General features: G+C 38.4%; 1 protein-coding gene across 2 annotated transcripts in view; it reads left to right on the top strand.

Moving 5' to 3' along the window:
- TAF3 (TATA-box binding protein associated factor 3) overlaps positions 1-20,583 on the top strand; it is a 120,327-nt gene that overhangs the window by 8,767 nt on the left and 90,977 nt on the right. For both annotated transcript variants that reach the window (XM_056340021.1, XM_056340022.1), the window contains exon 2: positions 3,634-3,876. In XM_056340021.1, coding sequence (XP_056195996.1) covers positions 3,634-3,876 — 243 coding nt within the window. The remainder of the gene's footprint in view (positions 1-3,633; positions 3,877-20,583) is intronic.

Genomic DNA, 20,583 nt, shown 5'->3' with positions numbered 1-20,583 from the left:
CTGAATAACTTTCCACCCAAATATTTGGCTCTGTGTGTATTCTGTTTCCCCATCATTTCAGTGCTGTGCTTTTATGGGGGATCCATTTCTGTGCGTAGGTTCCTCCTCACACAGCATTCATTTTCATGCGTAGGGAAGCTGAGAGTAACATAACTGCGTGGCCATTCCCACAGGTTTCTGGTGAGCTGTTTTGAGACCAATTGGTCTTAATTTAGCTCTGCTGTTTGCTGCAGCTATATCAGTTTTGGAGCACAGTTCCCATTCAGGGAGATAGTACAGCTTAAAAGCTTGTGAGAAAGATATTTTCATAGCTCACTGTTTGTGAGGTAGCTGTAACTTGATGGATGAACTGTTTCCACCCCTTTCCATCTCTTCCCAATCCTGGACAACAGATAGTATTTGAAGTGTCATGGTATAGGGAACAGAAGAGGCTGGAAACCAAAAGCTCCAAAGCTGTTTGTGATCCGGCACTGACCTGCTGTGTGACATTGGATTAATTATTTCACTGGGAGGCTTCAGCTCATTTTTAAACTGACGATAGCACAAATATCTGAAGAATAGTGAGACAAGTTCAGGATGCACAAATTAATTTTTTTTCCTTGGCATCGTTTACTTACATAAAAAAGCCTGAGACTAAATGAAAGACCAGGAGAGAGTATGTTACATGTTTGTCAGCATTCTCTTTCATGTGTCTGGCTTCTGCTATTTTAGTGAATTTTCATTAAACCAGAGAAAAAAGAGGAATGCTTAACTGTTCAAATAAAAGTATAAAGGCACATGTCTTTATTGGATGAATCACCTAAAATTACATTTAATGCATTTTTGTGCTGTGTATATTTTCAGCTGATAAGTGTTTTGATTTAAGCACAGATATAAATACAGACCTGAAACTTTTTTTGTGTACACTTTTACCACTGATGACACTCATTGAAAATGAGAGGTTAACTGGTCAGTCCTTTTGTCCCTGTGACAGTTGCAGGTTTAAATTTTTTTTTAGCTTTTAATCTTATCTTGTGACTTGGCTTTGCCTTTTTGGAAGCAAATGTCAAAGATATGGGAAAACTGAGTATTCTTCAATTTTTTTCTGGTCACCTTTTGAACCTGCTTTCTAACACACATAATTGTTTTTGATATGGCTGCTTAACTATTTCCATGCTTCAATTACACTTAGTAGTTGCTTCTGTGCCACGTGTTCTTAATAAGCACTTGTATGAAGGGGTCCTTTTTTAGCATTTAGCACTTGCTAGTCACGTCGGCACGCTTTTTGGGAGGTTAAAAAGATCACGTGCAGATCTAGGAAAAGACCTTTTCCTATTGCAGTGATAAACTGGATTAAACTTTCACCCTGAGTATGTGGCAGTGCTGGTGTCAAGAGGGGCACACCGAGCAAGGTACTTGAAATGCCTTCATAGAGCCCCAGTAATGGGGTAGATGCTGTGGTGCATCTTGCAGTCCTGTGCCCCAGGGTGTCCAGCTGCAGAATGTATTGCAGCATTTTCCTTGCCTGTACACTTGGTTTTTCTTCCAAGGGAAACTGGACACAAGCACCGTGTGTGTCCGTGCCTGTTGATACTCTTTCCAGGTTTAGGCATTGCCCACCTGGGAATGAGTGCTGTGAGGCTCACCATGAATCCTCCATTCTGCAAACAGCACTGCCAGTGATTTCAGGAGTGTCCAGGGAATAAATACACTCGGCTCCCGGGACTGTTGAAAAGTTTTCCCAAAATTGAAAAGTTTTCTTTTTAACTGGCTGTAAAACTTGTACCAGTTAAGTCTTGACACCTTAGAAGATGGTTCGATAAGCTCAAAGGTATCTTTGTAGTCTGAAAAGCAACTGAAACTGACAAAGCAAAAATTCTTAGCTGTGTCAATTATAATTTAATTTTTCAAGGATGAAATGCTCTTCTGTCTGCCTAATAACTACAAGGATCTCATAACTACTCCAGAGTGGTGATATCCTCCTTTAATATTTATGTAAGTCTCTACATTTCTCTGTCCCTGGAGTCTGTAGGGGAAACTGGTATTGCACTTGTACGAGATATTATACAAACACAAAATCCGAGATGATTCTTGTACAGAGTTCATGTTCTAAATACAGGCAGGCAAAAGAGGCGATAACTTGGTCTGATCTCCCTTTTAGCTGTGAAGAGAATTAAAACAGAAGCAACTTGCCCAGAGTCACACAAGAGGCCAGTGTTACAGAGCTGAGAATCAAAACCATAATCTGAGTATTACCCTTATCTTCACCACATGACTAAGAAGAGAAATTCTAGAACAAAATTCTTATTTTCTAAATGTACCTGCAGGCGTAACTTGGCTGGGGGTTTGAATTCATCCAGTGATGTGAGAACCAGCCTGCTTGACTGCTTTGGCTTCAAGATAAACCAAGAAGAGATTAGGTTAAAGGACAAACAAAAGAGCATCTCCCCCATTCTGTGAAGCTGGGGCTTCACAATAGCGATTGTGTTCCTTCAATAAGCATGGGCTCATTTTCTATAATGACTTCTTAAAGTAAATCACAGCTTATTATCATGTAGGGATGTAATATCTTCATAAGCCAACTATACAGAAATTTAATGATTCGGTATAATTTTATTATTTTTTTAAAATCATGTTTGGGGGTTAAGGCATTTTTTTTGTGTTATTGTTATGATGAAAAGTTAGGTTGAGACTCAAAGTGGTGCCTTGGCTACCGAAGCCAGGTATCCAATTCTCCCTCCAGAGGCCTTCAGAGGGATTTCCCTGTCAGGTCAGGGAAACCAAGGTACTTGGAGGACCTCTGCATGGTATAGTTTAAATCTTTGAGCCAAATTGCATGTGTAGAACAAACTGCATCCTCTCTTGGAGGTTGTATTAGAATAAAGATACTGACTGCTTGGTCAGTAAGGTTTCGCTATGCTTTTCATAATGGGGAAAAAAAAAAAATTGCTGTAGAGTCAGACTTAAGTTGCGCCCCAGGAAATTGGCCCCTGAAGCTTAGTATAAAACATTCTCTCCTCATCATATCTCTACTTAATATTCCTGTTTCATCCAGGAGGTATATAACCAGTAGGTAAAGTGACTCATAGTTTATGAAGCCTGTAGATTTCATCTGGTGGAAAGATAGTATGTGAAGTATTTTTGTTATCAAGAGATACACAAGATATCTTCTTTTTTTGCTACCTGTAAACTACAATCAGCTCAACAAAATGAAACTGTGCCTTTTCTAGGTTGAAAAATAATGTTTAGTCTGTTACATACTGGTAAAGGGGCACTTTCTGCATATTAAGGGCTTGTTTCATTCGAATTATTTGAAATGATGTTGCACAATGTTAATTGACTTGCCAGGTAAAGCTGCTTGTTGCTGCTCCCTTGGTTTTGCTTGATTTGCTTCTTGAACCACATGCGGTTCCTTAATGGTATGAATTGAAACAGAGTGACATGGATCTTTTAAATGCGAGTGTGTTCTTACCCTGGAGCAGTGTACAGCCGGGTGAACAGTAAGCCTGGCAGAAATGGGGGGCAGTGATCTCCATTACTGGTGCTGCGCTGTGGCGGGTTGTAATCTCTAAGTGTAGATCTGTGGGTCAATTTTTTTTAAAGTGGATTTTTGCAAAAATATTGTTCTTTTTGTTGTGTTTTTTTTTGTTACAGATGGCCGCACAGATCCAATTTTGGACGATGTAGGTGATGCCTTCAAGCTTATGGGGGTTAACCTGCATGAGCTAGAAGATTATATACACAATATTGAACCTGTCACTTTCGCACATCAAATCCCTTCGTTTCCGGTCAGCAAGAACAATGTCCTGCAGTTTCCCCAGCCGGGAAGTAAAGATGCAGAAGAAAGGAAGGAATACATCCCTGATTATATGCCACCTATTGTCTCCTCTCAAGAAGGTGCGAAATTAGTTCTTTGCTTTAAGTTTTAGCCCCTGTGTGTTTGCCTATTTGTTTGCATCATTGAGCAGTTCGAGTTGCGCTGCCCCGTAGCAGTCTTTAGGAAAGGACCCACTGGGCGTTATACAACCATGGTTTCAAAATAGGTAGTAGCAGTGCTGTGGCAAGTTCGGTTTCCACTCTTTTACTTTCCTCCCAGATTAACTGGTGTTAAAATACACCATGTTAATACACATTTTGGTAATGCATTTAAATTTTAAGGTTTTAGATTACCATAGAAATGAATGTTTTATATTACCTTTTATGTGTCATCCACCCTCTTATATATACTGCAAGAGCTTACATAATTTGGTAAAGGTAGAAGGAAGTCTGGCAAGACTGGCACAGCATTCCCAGATCCTGACAGTTGTTTCTTCTTCCATTGAACAAATTTAACAAAAATAAAACCACAAAACCACCTCTTCCAATTAAAATTAATTCAGATTTAAAATAAGGAAGTAAGAGTCATTCAGAGGCTCAGTGCTTGCTTTTAATTCTCTTTGCTAATGTTGATTAGGGTTTCATCATCACTGTTCCAACTGCTTTCAATCCCTTTCTTGTCCCACAGAGGCAGTGAAACCAACTATATAAATGCCACGAGCTGCAGTTAGCCTGAGAATTTTAACAGTGGCAGTGGAAAAAGCAAAATTGTTTTTTCTGTTTTTCAGCTACATGAGACTTGATTGCTAGTAAGATGAAACTTTAAGAAATGTGACCTAGTCTAACTTTCCCTTTGAACAGTGAATATCACACAGATATACTTTGTGGGGGAATAAACACATGTAAGCTTACAGACAGTGTACAAAAATCCCAGACAGAAGAACTTTACTTTCCAAAAGACTGTAATGAACAGATGCAATCCTCACAAGCTACTTTGCTTAATTTATAATTTCCCTGAGGACAGGATGGATATCATGCTCTGTTATGTGTATTGTTCTTTTTAAAGAACTGAGATCTCAAACTATGCGCATTGAAGTATGTGTAGAAATTCTTCCCAGTCTAAAGATGAACATAAATGACATCACCTTATTTGGTAAACAAAATCCATTGCTGTGCTGCTACAAATGTTGTATTTCAGTGATTTAGTAAACTGTGTATGTTCAGTCTTTCATACATCACATTCAGCTAGATAGGTGCAGTTACTATGTGCTCCAGTTAGAACAGGTGAAATTAGTCAGGAACATGTATCTGAAGTGTAAAGGGCTGTCACATACAATGGTTTTAATATTTCTTATGCTATTTCCAGTAGCAATGTGAGGACTTCCTTAAGCTGGTGAGTATTTCCGAAGCTCTGTAGACCGACCTTTTCTGGGTTTTTTTAATTGCATTGAATACATAGTTAGTTATTTTTTAGATCAATAGCATTTTAATGTCTCTTGACTTAATGTAACCCAGGAAGTAAAACTGCTGTTCAAAGCAGAAATATTTTCTTGGATTGATAAGAAGATACTAAAATCTCCCCCTTGTCACGTTTGTTAAAAGGGTTGTTTTTAAAATCTAACAATTAACTCTTAAACCAGGAAGGACAAAATGTAAATACCGTATATGTAGACAGCATTAATAAGAGAGAAGTACAGAGGAATAAGACATTGAGTAGTGAATAGGTATTTTAGCTACCCTGTTCTAGCTACTTTCTTGAAATGCTTTAGCCTGTTTTTTTTCAGGAGGTAAACAAACACCATTCTGTCAGAAATCCAGCATCTTTGAAGCATAACAAGTTAGCCGGCAGTTTTTCTCTTTTTTTTTTTTTTTTTTTTTTTTTTTCCCCTCCTTGGAAAATCATACTTTGAAAATACGCAATATCAAATCCAACAAGGCTCAAAGTGGCTGTAGACAAGTATCTGAACATGGGGAGTGAGAGATGAGCACTCCAGACTTAATCTGGCGATACATGGCATACATACAAAGAGAGGCTAAAAACTGAAATGGGGACAGTTGTGCTTCTTTTTTCTGTATGTAACTTTTTATACTCTTTCTCTTGCAAGTTAGATCCAGGAGTTAGATTTTAGCAGTCCTTATAAATAATGTATGAATCCTTTTAACACCCAAAGCAAGAAGATATTATTTCCAAAGTTGGATGAGAACCAGGAAAACTTCTAATGCCTAAGGCTAGTGTATCAGAGGACCTATAGACACAACTTCAGAAAACGAATACAGTATTTTTCTAAATGGAAATTTAAAGCAAGCATTAAATACAGCTGCTGAATGCAGGGTTTTTATGGTTGGTTTAAAATACTTACAGTTGAGGACATTTTAACTTTGGATGAAGTATTTTTAGAAAATGATGTTTGTAATTTTATGCCCTACGTGTGGTTTGGTGTTTGGTGGGTTCTTTTGGAAGGGATGAGGTGCATCAGGAAACTCTGTTGTATTTTTTTTTTTGTATTTTACTCCAAGTAAAATTTGGAAGAAAAACTAATTTTTGCAGATTAAAGGAATACATCATAAAAATACTGAAAAATTGAAGGTGTTTAAATAGTTTGCAGATATTTATTGACTAGAGTAAGTGCTGCTGCTAAGATTGTGTGGTCCATAAGTTGCTTCGAGTAGGCAATAATTAGTAATGAAGGAAGACTTCATGCACATTACAATATATAGTGTCGATCTTTCAGTCACTTAAAGGAACTGTCAGGAAGACTCATTATGTCCCATTTTATATGAAAGCCTAGAGCTCAACTCGTGTTATGAGTATTTATTTACTGATAGGATTCAGAAATGACTAGTGCTGATATAATTTAATAATAATGTAGCCATGACAGTCTAAGGGTATGAGCAGAACAAGGTTTATTGGGAGAGGTGATATATTTTAACTTCATCAGTTGATGTACTTAGAAGTATTATCTCTGGTGACAAACAGACTTAATAGGTAAATTTATCTATGTGCTTTAGTAAGAAAAATCTATTGGGTTTTATTGTTAATTTAACAAACAAATCAGTGCTCAGTATGCACCATGACCAGTAGGTGTTGCTAACCCCCTTCTCAAACGTATAACCTCGTATTTCCACTTACGCTAAAACTGGTGGTGTTGTGTTCAGAGTACACAATCTACCCAGCAGCTTGCGCGATGTCTTAGTTGTCGTTGCCAAAGTCTTGGTAAGAGCAAAAAGTCCTGTCCAGCTTGAGAGGAGCTGTTTCCTTCATATGTACTTAATAGTAAGAAATACTGAAACAGCTCTCTGAATGATAACAGAAATAGTGGGGGAGAGAGAGGAAGGCAGATAGGTTTCCGAGATTTCTACTTTGTGTCAGTTGGAAGTTCAGTTCACTGATACAAGTTTTATTCCAAGAAAGGAGAAAATGTTTTCTTGCCTTAAATACAGAGTGCCTCATTTCAGTAATATGCGCTAACAAAATGCTTGCACTGTGAGGATCTGCATATATAATTATATATTTTATAAAACAATCTGACTCAGTATTGCCATGGCAAATGTTGGGTTTTTAGCAGTATTTTTACAAAGGACACTGAAGGGATAATTTTATGCCAATGTATCATGATGTTCACTGTCTGCCTATTTTTAATTAGTCTCCTTTTTGTTTTTTGAGTTATTTTAGCGCTGTTGTCACTAAAATGTCATGGTAAACTTGTAAGACAGATTAAAAAAGAGAAAAAAATAAATTAGTTGCAAAACATGATGGTCATGCTTTATTTCTTGTGCTTTAATGTAAAACAACATACATTTTGCAATAATACATCAACTTCATAGAATTTGTTGATTGTATTTAAAGCAAAACAGTACTGTGCTGAAACTAGGGCAGTTGAGAAAGCCTAGATACTTTTCCACAGCTAATAATAATCAGTATTACCTTTTGTGATAATGTGGAGAGCCTTGGGTTCTGATGCTTTAAGAATGTGTATTGCATTCTCCATAATTGAAACAAAGAAAAGTGAAGTGTGAGTGCAACATGCGCCATGATAACCTTATTTTTAAGCTTCATGGAATGAAATTTTTACCTGTGCTTACTGCCTGTTTTTATTACCTCAATTAATAATAATAATGATTTTTTTTAAAAAAAACCACTTTATGTCAGTTTTGGGTTTGGGTTTTTTTCTGTCTTTTTGAAGTCATAGGTAGTTCATGCACACTTCTCTGACTGGAAAACCAAAGAAAACATGTTGCTTTTGTGCATGCAATACTGTTCATAGTCTTACTATATTTGCATCAGACCTTTGTTCCCATCTTATACTGTAATTGTGCTGGTGTATGTCAGAAGAACAAGAGGGAGAAGACGTGAGAGTCTTTCTAGTAGTTGAGGTTTTTTGTGGGGAAAAAGATAGCTTTTAGGGAGTCAAACTTGCTCCTTAATTCTTGCATCATTCTTTTCTGTCTTCTGCTTCATACTGCTTCACTCACTTCACAGAGGTTCAGCTCCTTTCCCTTAAAGATGATCTGGAAACAAATGCCATTTTTGCCAGGCATTAAGTTTTGTTGTCTTTCGTTTCTGATAATGTGTGTTCAAGCACTGGCATTGTATTGCTGATCATCGAGTCAGGACCAGTTCTTGGTGTGGTGTACAAATTTGGATTTATTTGTAGCGTCTTCTGTCAGAGCATTTTCCTGGCAGATCAAAGCATAAAATTGTTGATCTTCTCACAGTACTGCCTTTTGCCCTCTTTGCGTTCGATGTGACGGTAGGACCTGTTACCCACCAAAACCTGATGCTTGCAGTGACCTGGAAGCATGGAAACCTAGCTGTCAGATTATACATCATTACACATCATCTCAGAACATCTCTAGTTTTTTGGTAGGATGTTGGTTGCTAAAATTCACATTTGAATTGATGAGGGATGGGGAGTGTGAAGCAAGGTGTTGATAAAATAACATGATTTTTGCATCTGATACGTAAGGTCTTCTGGTGCTAGAATTGTGGTGGTATAAAGCATTAGTGTCTAGCTCCAGTGGCTAGATATATCAGATTTTAAAATTGCCACTGGCCCCTCAGTCTAGCAGTGCTTTCTTTGGCCATGGTCCAGAACCGAATGTAGCAAGTCTCTCAGACCAGCATCATTTCAGTCTCTGGTTTCCTCAAGAGTTAAACAAAGCCAATACCTCTTTCTAAATTAGTGTGTGATGGGCTTTAAAAAGGATACTGGGATATCAGCTTTGCCATTTTGGTAACAGAGTTCTCACCGTTGTCATTTTGTAAGCCTTTTTGCCTTTCCCCAAATCTGCTTTAACCCCACAGACTAACTCTTCTTCGTTCTAACAGCTGTATCAATGATTTAAAAGCAGCAAGGATCTTTTCAACAGAGCATTTCCAGTATACTTGGTTAGGAGACCACCACCCATCAACAAACAGGTACTGTGTAGTCAACCAGTTTGAAGAGTTAAACCCATGCCAGAGTGTGAACACTTTGCTCCTGGCTGCTAACCATGTCTGGTTGCTGAGTATTTGGAAGCATCCTTTAGCCGTTCTTGCAGTAGGCTGAGTGTTAGACGCTGATTACTTTTGTGTTGAATGAGTCTTCATGTATGCATCAGTCTAGCAAGGAAGAAGCAACAGGAGAAACAGACAAAATGAGAAAGGCAGCCAAGCTTGAGATGCAGACAGAAGAAAGGCATTGGGAGAGAGCCAATAGGAGAGGCAGGTTTCAAAGAAAAAGGAAAATAGGAGACGGGAACAAAAAAAAGTGTACAGAAAATGTGCCTGGTTTAAGTCTTGCCATTAGACGGAGAAATAACTTTTACAGAAGGCATGCTGATAAAGCTGTAATTGGGAAGACAACTGTATCTATACCTTTTCTTAAGAAGTTGTATCATAATCGAAAGCATAATTTCCAGTGCAATACTGCAAGAAAGGATTTAATGAGGAAGAATTTTTTAAAAAAAGCTTAAAATGTGAAGCTAAATAGCCTTTCACTGAAGAGCTTCATTTAATTTGCAGCACTTCTGGGGGAAAAAAAATAATCAATGTAATAAGTGCCATAGTATAAAACTTTATCCGTGGCAGAAACCAAATCACATAGCTGGGATCCGTAGACTATGGAGACAGAGGCATACACTAGTTTATATTCTGTAGGAGAGTAGTACCTAACTTTTCCTAATAATTCATGTCTGAAAAAAAACCTAAACCCACGACTCTTGCTATTTTTGTAAGAAGCATAGTGGCAGCTGGAAGTGGGGAATGGAGGAAGTGGATTAAAAGTGTTTGCATTGGGTTTGGGAGAGAGCTGTAACGGATTTTCATGGTTTTGTTTCTTGGGGTCTTTTAAGTGTTGTGTCCTTCAAAACAAATAAACCAGCTAGACCCTGGCTGTACCTAAATAAGTAAATCAGAAAATACGTGGTATAAAGATGCTGACTCCAGGGTTTTTTTAGAAGTAATAATGAGGTGTTAGTAATAATATCTATAAAAATCCAGCATTGTGAAAATGTATTTCTTTCGCTTCTTCAGCTATCTAGTTTTATTTGCTGCATATAGAAAATGAAATCAAGTTAACGTGACTTTTCTTCAAGGGGATGTATATCATTCTTTCAAAACCTTCCCACAAAGATGTCTCTGTTTTTTCAGACCTGCTTAGATAACTTAAAAGTTGATAGTGATTCTTAAGGATTCAAAATAAAAACTGCAAAATGCAGAAGCTGACTCATAAAGGCAGCCTTTTTCAGTAAATTATTTACATTATATTGGAATGAAAGTCATGGATTCTTTCACTGCATTGTGATGTGAAAATTGCAATTTTGGCTATAATAAAACTGGAGGAGAAAATGGGACTTTATGATAAAAGGATTCTATTGTCTTGTGCATTTTGAACAGAAATGCTGTCATGATTTTAATTTCCTACTGATCCTTTTTCAGCAGAACTTTTGTCACTTGTCTTGACTTGTCATGTCAGATCAGTTTTTTCCCTTTTCTGACAATGTATGACTTTGTTTAGTGCCTATGTTGCTTCCTGCACTGTCTACTGCTACTATACTTGAGGATTTTATTTCATCTGGATCATCAGACACCTTTGTGCCTTTGAAAGCATAAGTTTCAAATTAGGTTATCGTCTGATAGCTGTGTTACTGGTCTCAAGCGTTTCAGATTTTCCCTTACTGCACTGAGTATTTTTGGTGACTCTAGGGGAGGGGGTGGGAAATGGAGAGTCTAGCCACTGCTTAAAGCAGGATAAAAGAGAAGTGCAACTAGCCTATTTTAAGGGCTGACCTTGTAACTTTATTATTTTACAGTGCTTTCACTTCATGCTGGAGCTTTTCCTATTTTATTTTTTTCTCTTTGAGTTTTGCCACCGAGGGTGCTTTAAGTTAATGAAAATGTTAGTGATTAGTAACAATTCCTGGCATTTGAAAAGCGAATAAAAATTACTTTAGCTACTGGGAGCAAAACCACAAAACTGATTGTTACCTCCCTGCACAGGAATTTGCGCCAAACTTCCTGAGAAATGGCTTGTAACCCAGACAAGCCTCAATTTTGTACGTATTTGAGAGAATTGTTTGGGAAAGATGTGGAAGTAGAACATGTTTAGGTCTCATACGTATATCTGATTTTGAGGCATGTGGCCTTAAGTTTTTTCAGCAATGCCAGCATCTTCCTGCTGTTGATGAGCAGCTATGGCATTTACATGGACACAAGGAAGGTGCATACCTGGCATTCAGGAGCTGGCGCTCCAGGCTGTTGTTCTGAATAACGCTACTGTCCCAAGAGCAGTTACTTGCAGAGTAACTTTTTACAGTTAAACTCTTGAAGTGTCTGAAACATTTCTTTCTTCCTGTGAAAAATATCCATGCTTGGAGCTGTTCAAGAGTAGACACTGCATGATGTTTACACGCATGTTTTCAAGTCTAGCATAGCTTAATCTGGATCTTTAGCATCCGAATAAGTCATTGTGTAGACAAAGATCACTCGGGGATTATGGGACCCGTATCTCTCTTGCATTAGTCAGGTGAATGACTCATTGCAATCTTCTGCAGACAAGTGGTAAGAGTCCAGGTTAAGACCAAGGAAGTCTGCCTTCTGATTTTTAAAATTATGACTAAGAAAGCTCATTTGAATTCTTTGAGTTTTGCCACACGCAGATGAGCACTATAACTTACCATACAGCTCTTAACTTCAGTGTCTTCTTCCAGTCTTCACCTTTGGTATGTGTACCTGTTTTCTCAAACTCGCAACTGAAGGGAATATTAGTGAGTGTGTAAGTCATTAGGAAAGGATAACTCATTTGTGTGTGTAGGTAGTTCCATTTAATTCTTCAAGAGCCTGAGAAATGTATAATTGGATGGATAACAGGGAGAGTTCAAATTAGAAGATATTTGAAGACATGACCCTCATTCATGTAGCAAGACACTTGGATGATTAAAGTTCATCTGTAACTTAGTGGGTTTTTTTAATCTTTCATTTTTGTAATTACGCTTATTAGGAACACGGCTTTCTGACTTGACGAGACAGTATTTTTATATATTTAGTTTGGATTTTGTTTCTTTGAACAGCTGTGTGTGACTAGGTAAAATGTTATTCTGTCTGCATGTTGTGTATAAATGTGTATTGTTTGGATCGGTTAAGGAAAAGCTATCATAGCATACCTGTGTTTTTGAGAAGCAATGTCAAACTTGAGCAGGGCTGGATCTGGCTTGTGTTTAGCCCAAGGCTGGAAAACATAGGGTCTTCAGGTGGTAACACAGTAAGTCACAAATTTCTCTGACTTGGTTTGAGATTAATGTTTCAATCATGGTTATAAGTGATGACGCCACGCTGCCAGAGGTGGTATTTTATATGAGAGATAAATTGAAGTTCAGCTCTGCGTGTGTGTGTTTAAAACAGTCCGATAACAACTTAAATAGCCTTTATTCTGGGCACTTTACAATCTGCAGCATTCTGCTTAATTTATTTTCTTTGGTGAACTTGTTTGCCCTCTGCATTTGCAATGTTAGTGTCTGCTGCTTTCCCATTCCAAAGAGTTGTGTTAAAGGAAGACTGTGTATTCTTACAGAATTGGGTTGGGATGGAGCATACTTTTCTTCAAACGTTATGAGTTCTGTTCCCTGAGGGGAGGAGGATGGTACTGATTCTGTGCGTCTGAGAGGTACGGCTTAACAGATTGGCCAAATAATCCATCCTGAATTGGAGAGTGAATAATTTTAATACCCCTTATCTTGCATAGATTTTTGTGGATATTCATCTCGGCAAATGAACTTTGCATTTCTAAATGTTTAGAGCAGCATGTTCATTCAGGTACAGCATACTTGAATCTTAATATTCTCCAAGTTTCTCCATGTTTCTCTGGGTTTCTATGCATGTAGGACTTTTGTTCCAGGCGTATTTAAACAAATGTCTTGTGCTTGTGTGCAGACAACGCTAATTACGTCTGACAGTCACAATTGGGAATAGCTTGGAGGAAATAATAGTTCTTGACCAATCGCTAAAACACAGGAAGTCCCAGTGCCATAGGAAGGGAGAGAAACTCACTTTTCATTTCCTTTCTAGTCCAGTGTGTTCAGATTAACTTTAAAGGGAGCTGAGGTGCAGCTCTGAGGATTTAGTCTTCAATCGTGTGCTACCTATACGTGGAGTCCGTCTCAGCAGGCAGTGAGTCACCAGCCAGAAAAACTCTCATAGCTCAGATGTTGGGTATCCTATTCAAATTAAATATGAAACAAGGATGCGTTTGGTTTTGCATGAGAAACTTTTAACACGTTCGTTTAAGAGGCTTCTTTCTGTTCTGAGTGTTTTAAATCATGATATTGTGGAAGGTGATAGCTCATCTGTAATCTCTCAGAGATAACTAGTTTCTTTTGCTATTTTAAAGAGAATTGGTGGATATTACCATTCGTGCAACAGTTTTCATTTTCTGTGTTATGGGCTTTACATGTTCAGATCAGCAAGGCTGACTGTAAATCAGTTACCTTTCTGGGGTATGTGTGAATATGAAATATTCTACAAACAAATATTTGCAATGTGATCAAAACACGCACCTTTTTTTATTTTCATTTTTTTTTAAGATAAAAGCTACGATTAAAATCACATATCCTTGTCCAGGGAACTTGAGTTGGGATGTTGGGGGTTTTTTAAGAAGGTTTAGAATTACAAGTGAAAACCTATTTAGATTTTAGTGAGATTTAGCCATCCATTTATCCTCCTTTAGCATCATACCTTTTCATTTTTTTCGGAGTCCTTAAAAACATGCTATAAAATCTCATTGGTTGTGATGAGCTGAAAAATCAAGGTGGAATTTTATTGTTACAGTGTTGCTATATAGTTCAGTTACACTTATAAGTTGCAGCATATGAAGGGTTTATCACAATATTGCATATATTGACGCAATTCAGGTTTTAGTATTCTTGTGGAAAGTAAACTGAATTAAAAAATGATAAGTATCTTGATGTTTACATTGCAGGTAACAACATTCTCTTAGATGAACTAGTTTTCTTGGAGTGCAGCTTATGCGTAGTATCTGTTCAGAACTGAAGGTGATGCCGGCTGAAACACTGAACTTCTTCAAAACCTCAGTATAAACCTCAGGTTTATAAATGGCCCATCTATTTAAAGAGTTTTTCCTTCATATGGATACTTGTCCTCATGTGAGTTCGCTAAGCTGACCTCCTTGCATGTATTTTTGGGCCATCTAAGCTGTGCAGAGGCAGAGAGCTGCATGAGGCAAACTCCCAACATGTCTTCTAGACCCCCCAGTGTAATTTCATACAGATGGGATGTTAGTGTAAAGCTGCAGTCTTAAAAACCAGCCCTGCTGCCTAGTCAAAGACAGAATCCTTCTACTGGTATAGGAAGTGAAGAATGTTAGAAGAAACTTGGACTTGAATTTTGAAGTGTCAGTGGTCTGTGTGTACTGTGTGTGGGATGTGGTCCTGTGCCCTGCCGTAGCGGACTGTGGTTTTCCCAGTCAGGGGCTAAGCCAGGCAGAGTTGCTGCAGTACTCATAACAGGAGACATCCAAGGCAGTCCAATGAACCAGGAAATAGTGTTGATTAGTAGATGATGTTTTATAAGAAGCTTGATCTACTGTTGAGACTGGCATATTTCAAATGAGATGAAAAATTAAGTCCTTGCCACTTGCGGTGATTAAAACCTTAGTGGCTCACTTTTCAAGAGCAGCATGTTAACCCTGCTGGCATGGTTCCAGGTGGGTTAGAGTTCTGCCAACCTAAATGCCCCAAGCAGTTTCAAATTCATGGAGGAGAAGTCGCTCGACGCTGTTCTATGCCACTGAATAGCCGTTGCATCCTCCCACCAAGATTATTGCATTTCAGCTGTAATTGAAGCGATGCTGAGTTGAGGCCAGGTCCTATCAACTGAATGCATGCAGCAAGCATTTTTTTTTCTTTTTTAATGGTAAATCCAGCAGTGCATGCATGTTTTCTAGGTTAGTGTTAGACCTAATAATGTGTGAATGATGATAAATAAATGCACGGTCATTATGCTCTTTCAGAACACGGAGCAGAGCCCACCCTGATGTCAAATAGGTGTTTGCAAGGGAGAGAACCATACGTAATCTGCAGGTGCTGCTAACATACTGAAGAAACTCAGGCAAAACCCCCAGAAATGTTCATTCCTTTTATCTAAATGTTTTTCTTCCTTTCACATGCCTATGAGGGCTGCTTTTGTGCATAGTATAGATAATAATTTCATGCAGTACTTTTAGCAGTCAACATATAGAAAAGGTGTGGGGACTTCTAGAGTAACTAGATGCAAAGATGCCAAATAGAGGGACAGCTGGTTATAATCTGCTGCAAAAGAGAAGTGTGTGATGTGGGAAGGTATTGCTGGCAGTGGTGTGTGTGCCACCAGAAGAATGCATATTGGGGTTAAATAACAGTAGGATTTTTGTAAAATGGAATAATTCTTATCAGCCCCTGGTAAAACGGCTAACGCTTGTGCTGCTTTCAGCCTCCAGTGTTACACATGTGCTTATTCTGTGCAGTAGCTATTGGCCTTATCTAAATGGAAAACCCTTTCCAGCTTGAGAACAACTTAGCAACTTTTTAATATCAAAAAGAGCACATTATACACAACACATGTACAAGACTCAAAGAAACATGTATGCTGCCTAAAGTTTTCGGAGCTAGCGTGTATGTGTGTGTACGCTAATCTCCTGAGAGTTCATTGCTCCAAGCTTTTATCGAGAGCAAAGGGAGTCAGAACCGAAGACTTCTGTGCACTGCCACTCCATCTGAAAGAACCAGCTCCTTTTTCCTTAGTTCAAGGCAATACGCCCAGAAGTATGTGTACATCGTTCCTATCAATGCAGTCACAGGACTCTGACTTTCTTTTTAAGTGAAAATAAATGACAATGTTTTCATTCCGTATTGTTAAACAGCAGAGGAGGATTCTGCTGCAGTCTAATTGTCTTAGATCAGTTTCTCAATGTAGTGCATCTTCACATTAAGCTGGTAATACCTTTTAATGTTGTTTAGAAGAGATGAAATATGTTGGTAGTATCTCAAGGGAAAGACTAGATGCTGGTTTTATGAGGAAAAGCTTAGATGTGGTTTAAAAACCTGCTTTCTTTTGGTTGTCACAAGTTGACTGCAGTTCAAACTACTCAGAGTTATTGCAGCCTTTAAATCTCCAGTTTTGCAGTTTCTTTGCCTTAATTGGTGTAAGTTTTGCTTTCCTAGATAATCTTTTATGAAAGGGCAGTGAGATGAGGGAACAGGTGAGCTTCAGAGTGAGAGATCCTGTCAAGAAGTCATGTCCACTTAGTATCACATTAACAAGGAGAGAACACGCGAGCTATCAGATAACACGCTAAACACTATTCTCCAGAATTAGGTGACTTTGTTTCCTTTCCTGCATCACGTGTCCCCAATGTCCTGCAAAGGTTGGCGTTACTTTTTGAACAGCCCAAGCTACATCAGTGCCATTCTTTTTTCTGAACAGTAGTTCATTTCTTTCTCTAGTGTTAAGACAGCAGGTGTAACCTTTTCATTTTAAGCTTTGTTAAACTAGGAACCTCTCCTGGTCATAGATAGTATGGTACATGAACATATTTAAGGCAGTTCAATTTCTGTAAGAGACGTATGCAAAGGGAAGTCTTGCTTCCTTGTGCAAAGAGCTGGATTCCTAATTACAACAGAGTTGACAAAGAATGACATTTGGCAAAAATCCAGAGCAATACTCAGCCTGGTTGCTTCTTGTTGCAGAGTGAGCCACCTTAAGTATTCTGTCATCACACCTTCTGATTCAGTGTAAGGAAAGTTAGAAATGTAAGTAGAGATTTTTCAGGGTTTCCTCCCTCCCCCCCCCCCCCCCCCCCCCCCTTCTGTTTGAGAGCATATTAATACTGTGCTCATCAAAGATTCACATTTCTTTAATGGTCGCTATCTGTATTGAGTTATATCACACCTACCTTCACTCTGCAGATGCAGTATTAAGGCTGAAACTTTTGTTCTGCAAAACCCAAGTAATTTCTTTAGAGCTTTTATTTTGCCTTCTATGTGCATGTCTCATTTACAGCATTCATAGCAAAAATATGTGTTCTTTAAATAGCAGCAGCATAATCTGGTTACATATGGCAAAGCAAATAATATGAAATATCTAAACTTTCTCTAATCTGAGTCCATATAGCATCTTATATTGCTGTGTGTTATGTGGCTATAAAATGCATTGCACAAGTGGGATATTTTAAACATAGTGTTAAAATTTGCAATTTTTCTAAAATTTAGCATCACTAAAAGACTACTATTAATGTTTACTGCATTTTAATTAGAAGTAATTAAATATGTTTATTTTGAGTTTACTTGAAATTTCTTACTAGTTCTTTCTACCACCACCTCTTTCCTTGCTTGAAAATAAAACAAAGGAGTATATATCCAGGGAAGGCAATTGCTTTTACACCACACACTGGCTTTCAGAGTGGAAACTTCAGGAGGGAAGCCGAGAGGAGCCAGGCAAGCACATGTAAAGAAAATTGTTTCAGGCCGATCTGAGCAGTGGAGATCAGATAACTACAGTAGTCATGTATCTTCTTGGAGGTTGTATTAGCAGTTACTATGCAGTAGTCTCTACTAAAGAACAAGAGCTTAGTGTGTGATACACCTGGCACAATTTGGAGGATGAGCTTCAGCAGTTTGCAATCTGTGTCCTCAGGAGACAAAAAAAAAGATACCAAAGCAGTCTGACTCTAGCAGTCGCTAGAGTTTGGGGAAGAGGGGAAAATAACTAAAACGCTATCCATGCTAGTGAAGAGTGTGTTCCTCTGTAGAGTTGAACCAGAGTCATCAGGGCACACCAAGCTGTCAGCAGCATCATCACCATTCCTCTTGTGGCTCTGGGAAAAGCACAGGACCACAGCCTGTCTCCATTTGCACCTGCATCGATTTGAGGTGCCAGGGGTGCAGTGATGCGGGGGGAAAGGAGATGATGACTTGGAGGGAGCCAGACCCTTCACACAAACTTGTGGTAGTGTAGCTTTGGTGTATAACTCAGTAAGGGAAGGTTTTGGTGTGTGATTTAAGAGACGTAAGCCAGGTCTTGAAGTGTGTACCTAAGGTCTGTTGCAGTGACAGGTCATGGTGATAGTGCTAAACAAATTAATGTGGGTATTAGAAACAGCAGAGCCATGTTAACAGGACACTTTGTTCAGTCAGTTTATACTGTTGGGAAGAATCTAAGCCCAGCTGTGCTTGGCAAGCTGGACTTCTGTGTATTGGGAGCACTCAGAATGCTTGCAGAGATCACAGCTTGCACAGTGCCCTTTTATAATGCACATGCATGATGATACCTGTTTAAAGAACTTCTTCATTCAGAGACTACCTCCACATCTTTTTGCTCAATGTTTCTTGATGGATCCGTCTAAGGAAGAGCAGGAATCCCTGCTGAGAAGCAGAATATGTCAAGCCAGGTAGTGTGCCATCTTAAAGGACTGTGCTGGCTCTGCTAGCTGAGCGAGGTGTTGGGATACAAGTGCACCACTCTCAAGTTTAAACTGGTTCTGAGATGTCCTTTCTACCTGCAAAACAAGGGGATCAGTCAGTGATTGGAGTCTGCTAATGAGCCAGTTGTACAGAAAATACATGTTCCACTGTGATGAAGAGAAAAAAACAATCTCCTAGATACCCTGGAAAATTAGATATTTTCCCTCTTAAAACTCAATGGGATGAGATCAGGTGTTTCCCAATAACACAGCTGTGGTTTTTTGTCATAGTTACTGTGTCTTATTTACTGCTTAATGCAAATCCAATAACCATATTGGTTCAGACTTCCACACTGACTGCATTGGTGTGTTTTTAACAGTGATATTTTACAAATCACTGCAGGTGATGCATAGCTTGCATGCTATTTTCAGAGGAATTTCCAACTTGAAAGCACAGTAAGCTTTCTTTATATTAGTTAGAAAATCCTGAGCTGTAAAAGCCCAAAAGGTCTATATCACTCTTCTCCCTTCAGATATCACACGTGCAAAAATTTTATAGCATTGTTCCAAGCCTCAAGTTGAGAGAAGTTATGACTTAAGGCTATTGAACATGTAGTTTTCAGACAGCTGCAAGTTCTGCTATTTTTAAACACTTCTTCACATGCAACAAAAGCTCCAGTTATTATGTGCAATAATTATTCAATAAACTCCAATTTAAAATATTTTTTTTCTGTTTTAACTGCATTTTTCTAATGAGAAAAGGAATGTGGAAGGAATTTTTTTGTGAACTCAAATAGCTGAAGTCATATGGCAACTTTCTCACTGCATTACAGCTCCTAAGTGGAATCCATGCATAAGATGTTGTATTTCTAATAGGTACGGTTGTTTTGGTTTTTCTCCCTGAGAATTACAAATGTCTGAGGCATGATTTAAAATGGAAATAGTGTCGTAGCCTTCACCATCGTGTCACTATCAATTTGCTTGAGTTAAACCATTTGGGCAGATACAATAGATTCAATAGAGCTATCAGATAGTATCTCACAGTCTTTTTATTTAAATGCACTTCACTCTTAATGCAAAAAAGAGCATGTATCTATGTGCCTATGTATGTTACCGAAAGGGACTAAAGAGACTAAATACTGCTGATGCTCAGTGAGGTTTTGGTTTTCTCTGTTAGCTGCTGGTTTTGCAAACCTCGTATACTTTTTTTCCCCCATCTCAACTTTTACATGTGTATTACTTTGCTAAACTGGCATGTTTAGGAATTACTTTTGTTTCCCTCAAAGCTCAATCTTTCCAGCGTTCTGAAATTTTTCGTTTTAAAACCCCATCTAATTTGTGTGCCACTTCTCCAGCTGGAATTGGAACCTGGTTTTGACCAATGGTCATATTGCTTCCGTGTGGTACTGTGGGTCTTTTAATGCTAAGACAGACCTAAATGCAATGATCAAATTTGCTGTGCCTTTTCTCTTTGCCAGTGCATGCCTCTCCCTAGTAGTTACCACTCCTAAGTATTCCATGCTTCTCTTCCTCATTAACAGGCTTCTTGAAATGCATTAAATATTTTTTTTTCTGCATGCTGAGATCAGCTTACGTTGTTCTAGGCACGATAGTTTGTGCATATATTTCTCATAGCTGTCGTTCTCCATGAACATTTGTGCCACACTTTCAATGTTACACTTTCTGACAAGTTTCATTAAACGGTATCATCCCTGGTTTTAGAATATGCCACAATAAAAGCATGCCTAAATTATATTCTTTTGGTTCCTTACTAGATAGCTCTCTCCACTTGTTCATTACCACTTGTCTGCATTCTTTCAGCATGTTTCATTTTTTGTCCAAGACTTTTCAAGTAAGA

The sequence above is a fragment of the Falco biarmicus genome, chromosome 5 (assembly GCF_023638135.1).
Source record: "Falco biarmicus isolate bFalBia1 chromosome 5, bFalBia1.pri, whole genome shotgun sequence".
Taxonomy (NCBI): domain Eukaryota; kingdom Metazoa; phylum Chordata; class Aves; order Falconiformes; family Falconidae; genus Falco; species Falco biarmicus.
The sequence above is the reverse complement of the archived record's forward strand: the minus strand, read 5'-3'. Positions and strand labels throughout refer to the sequence as shown.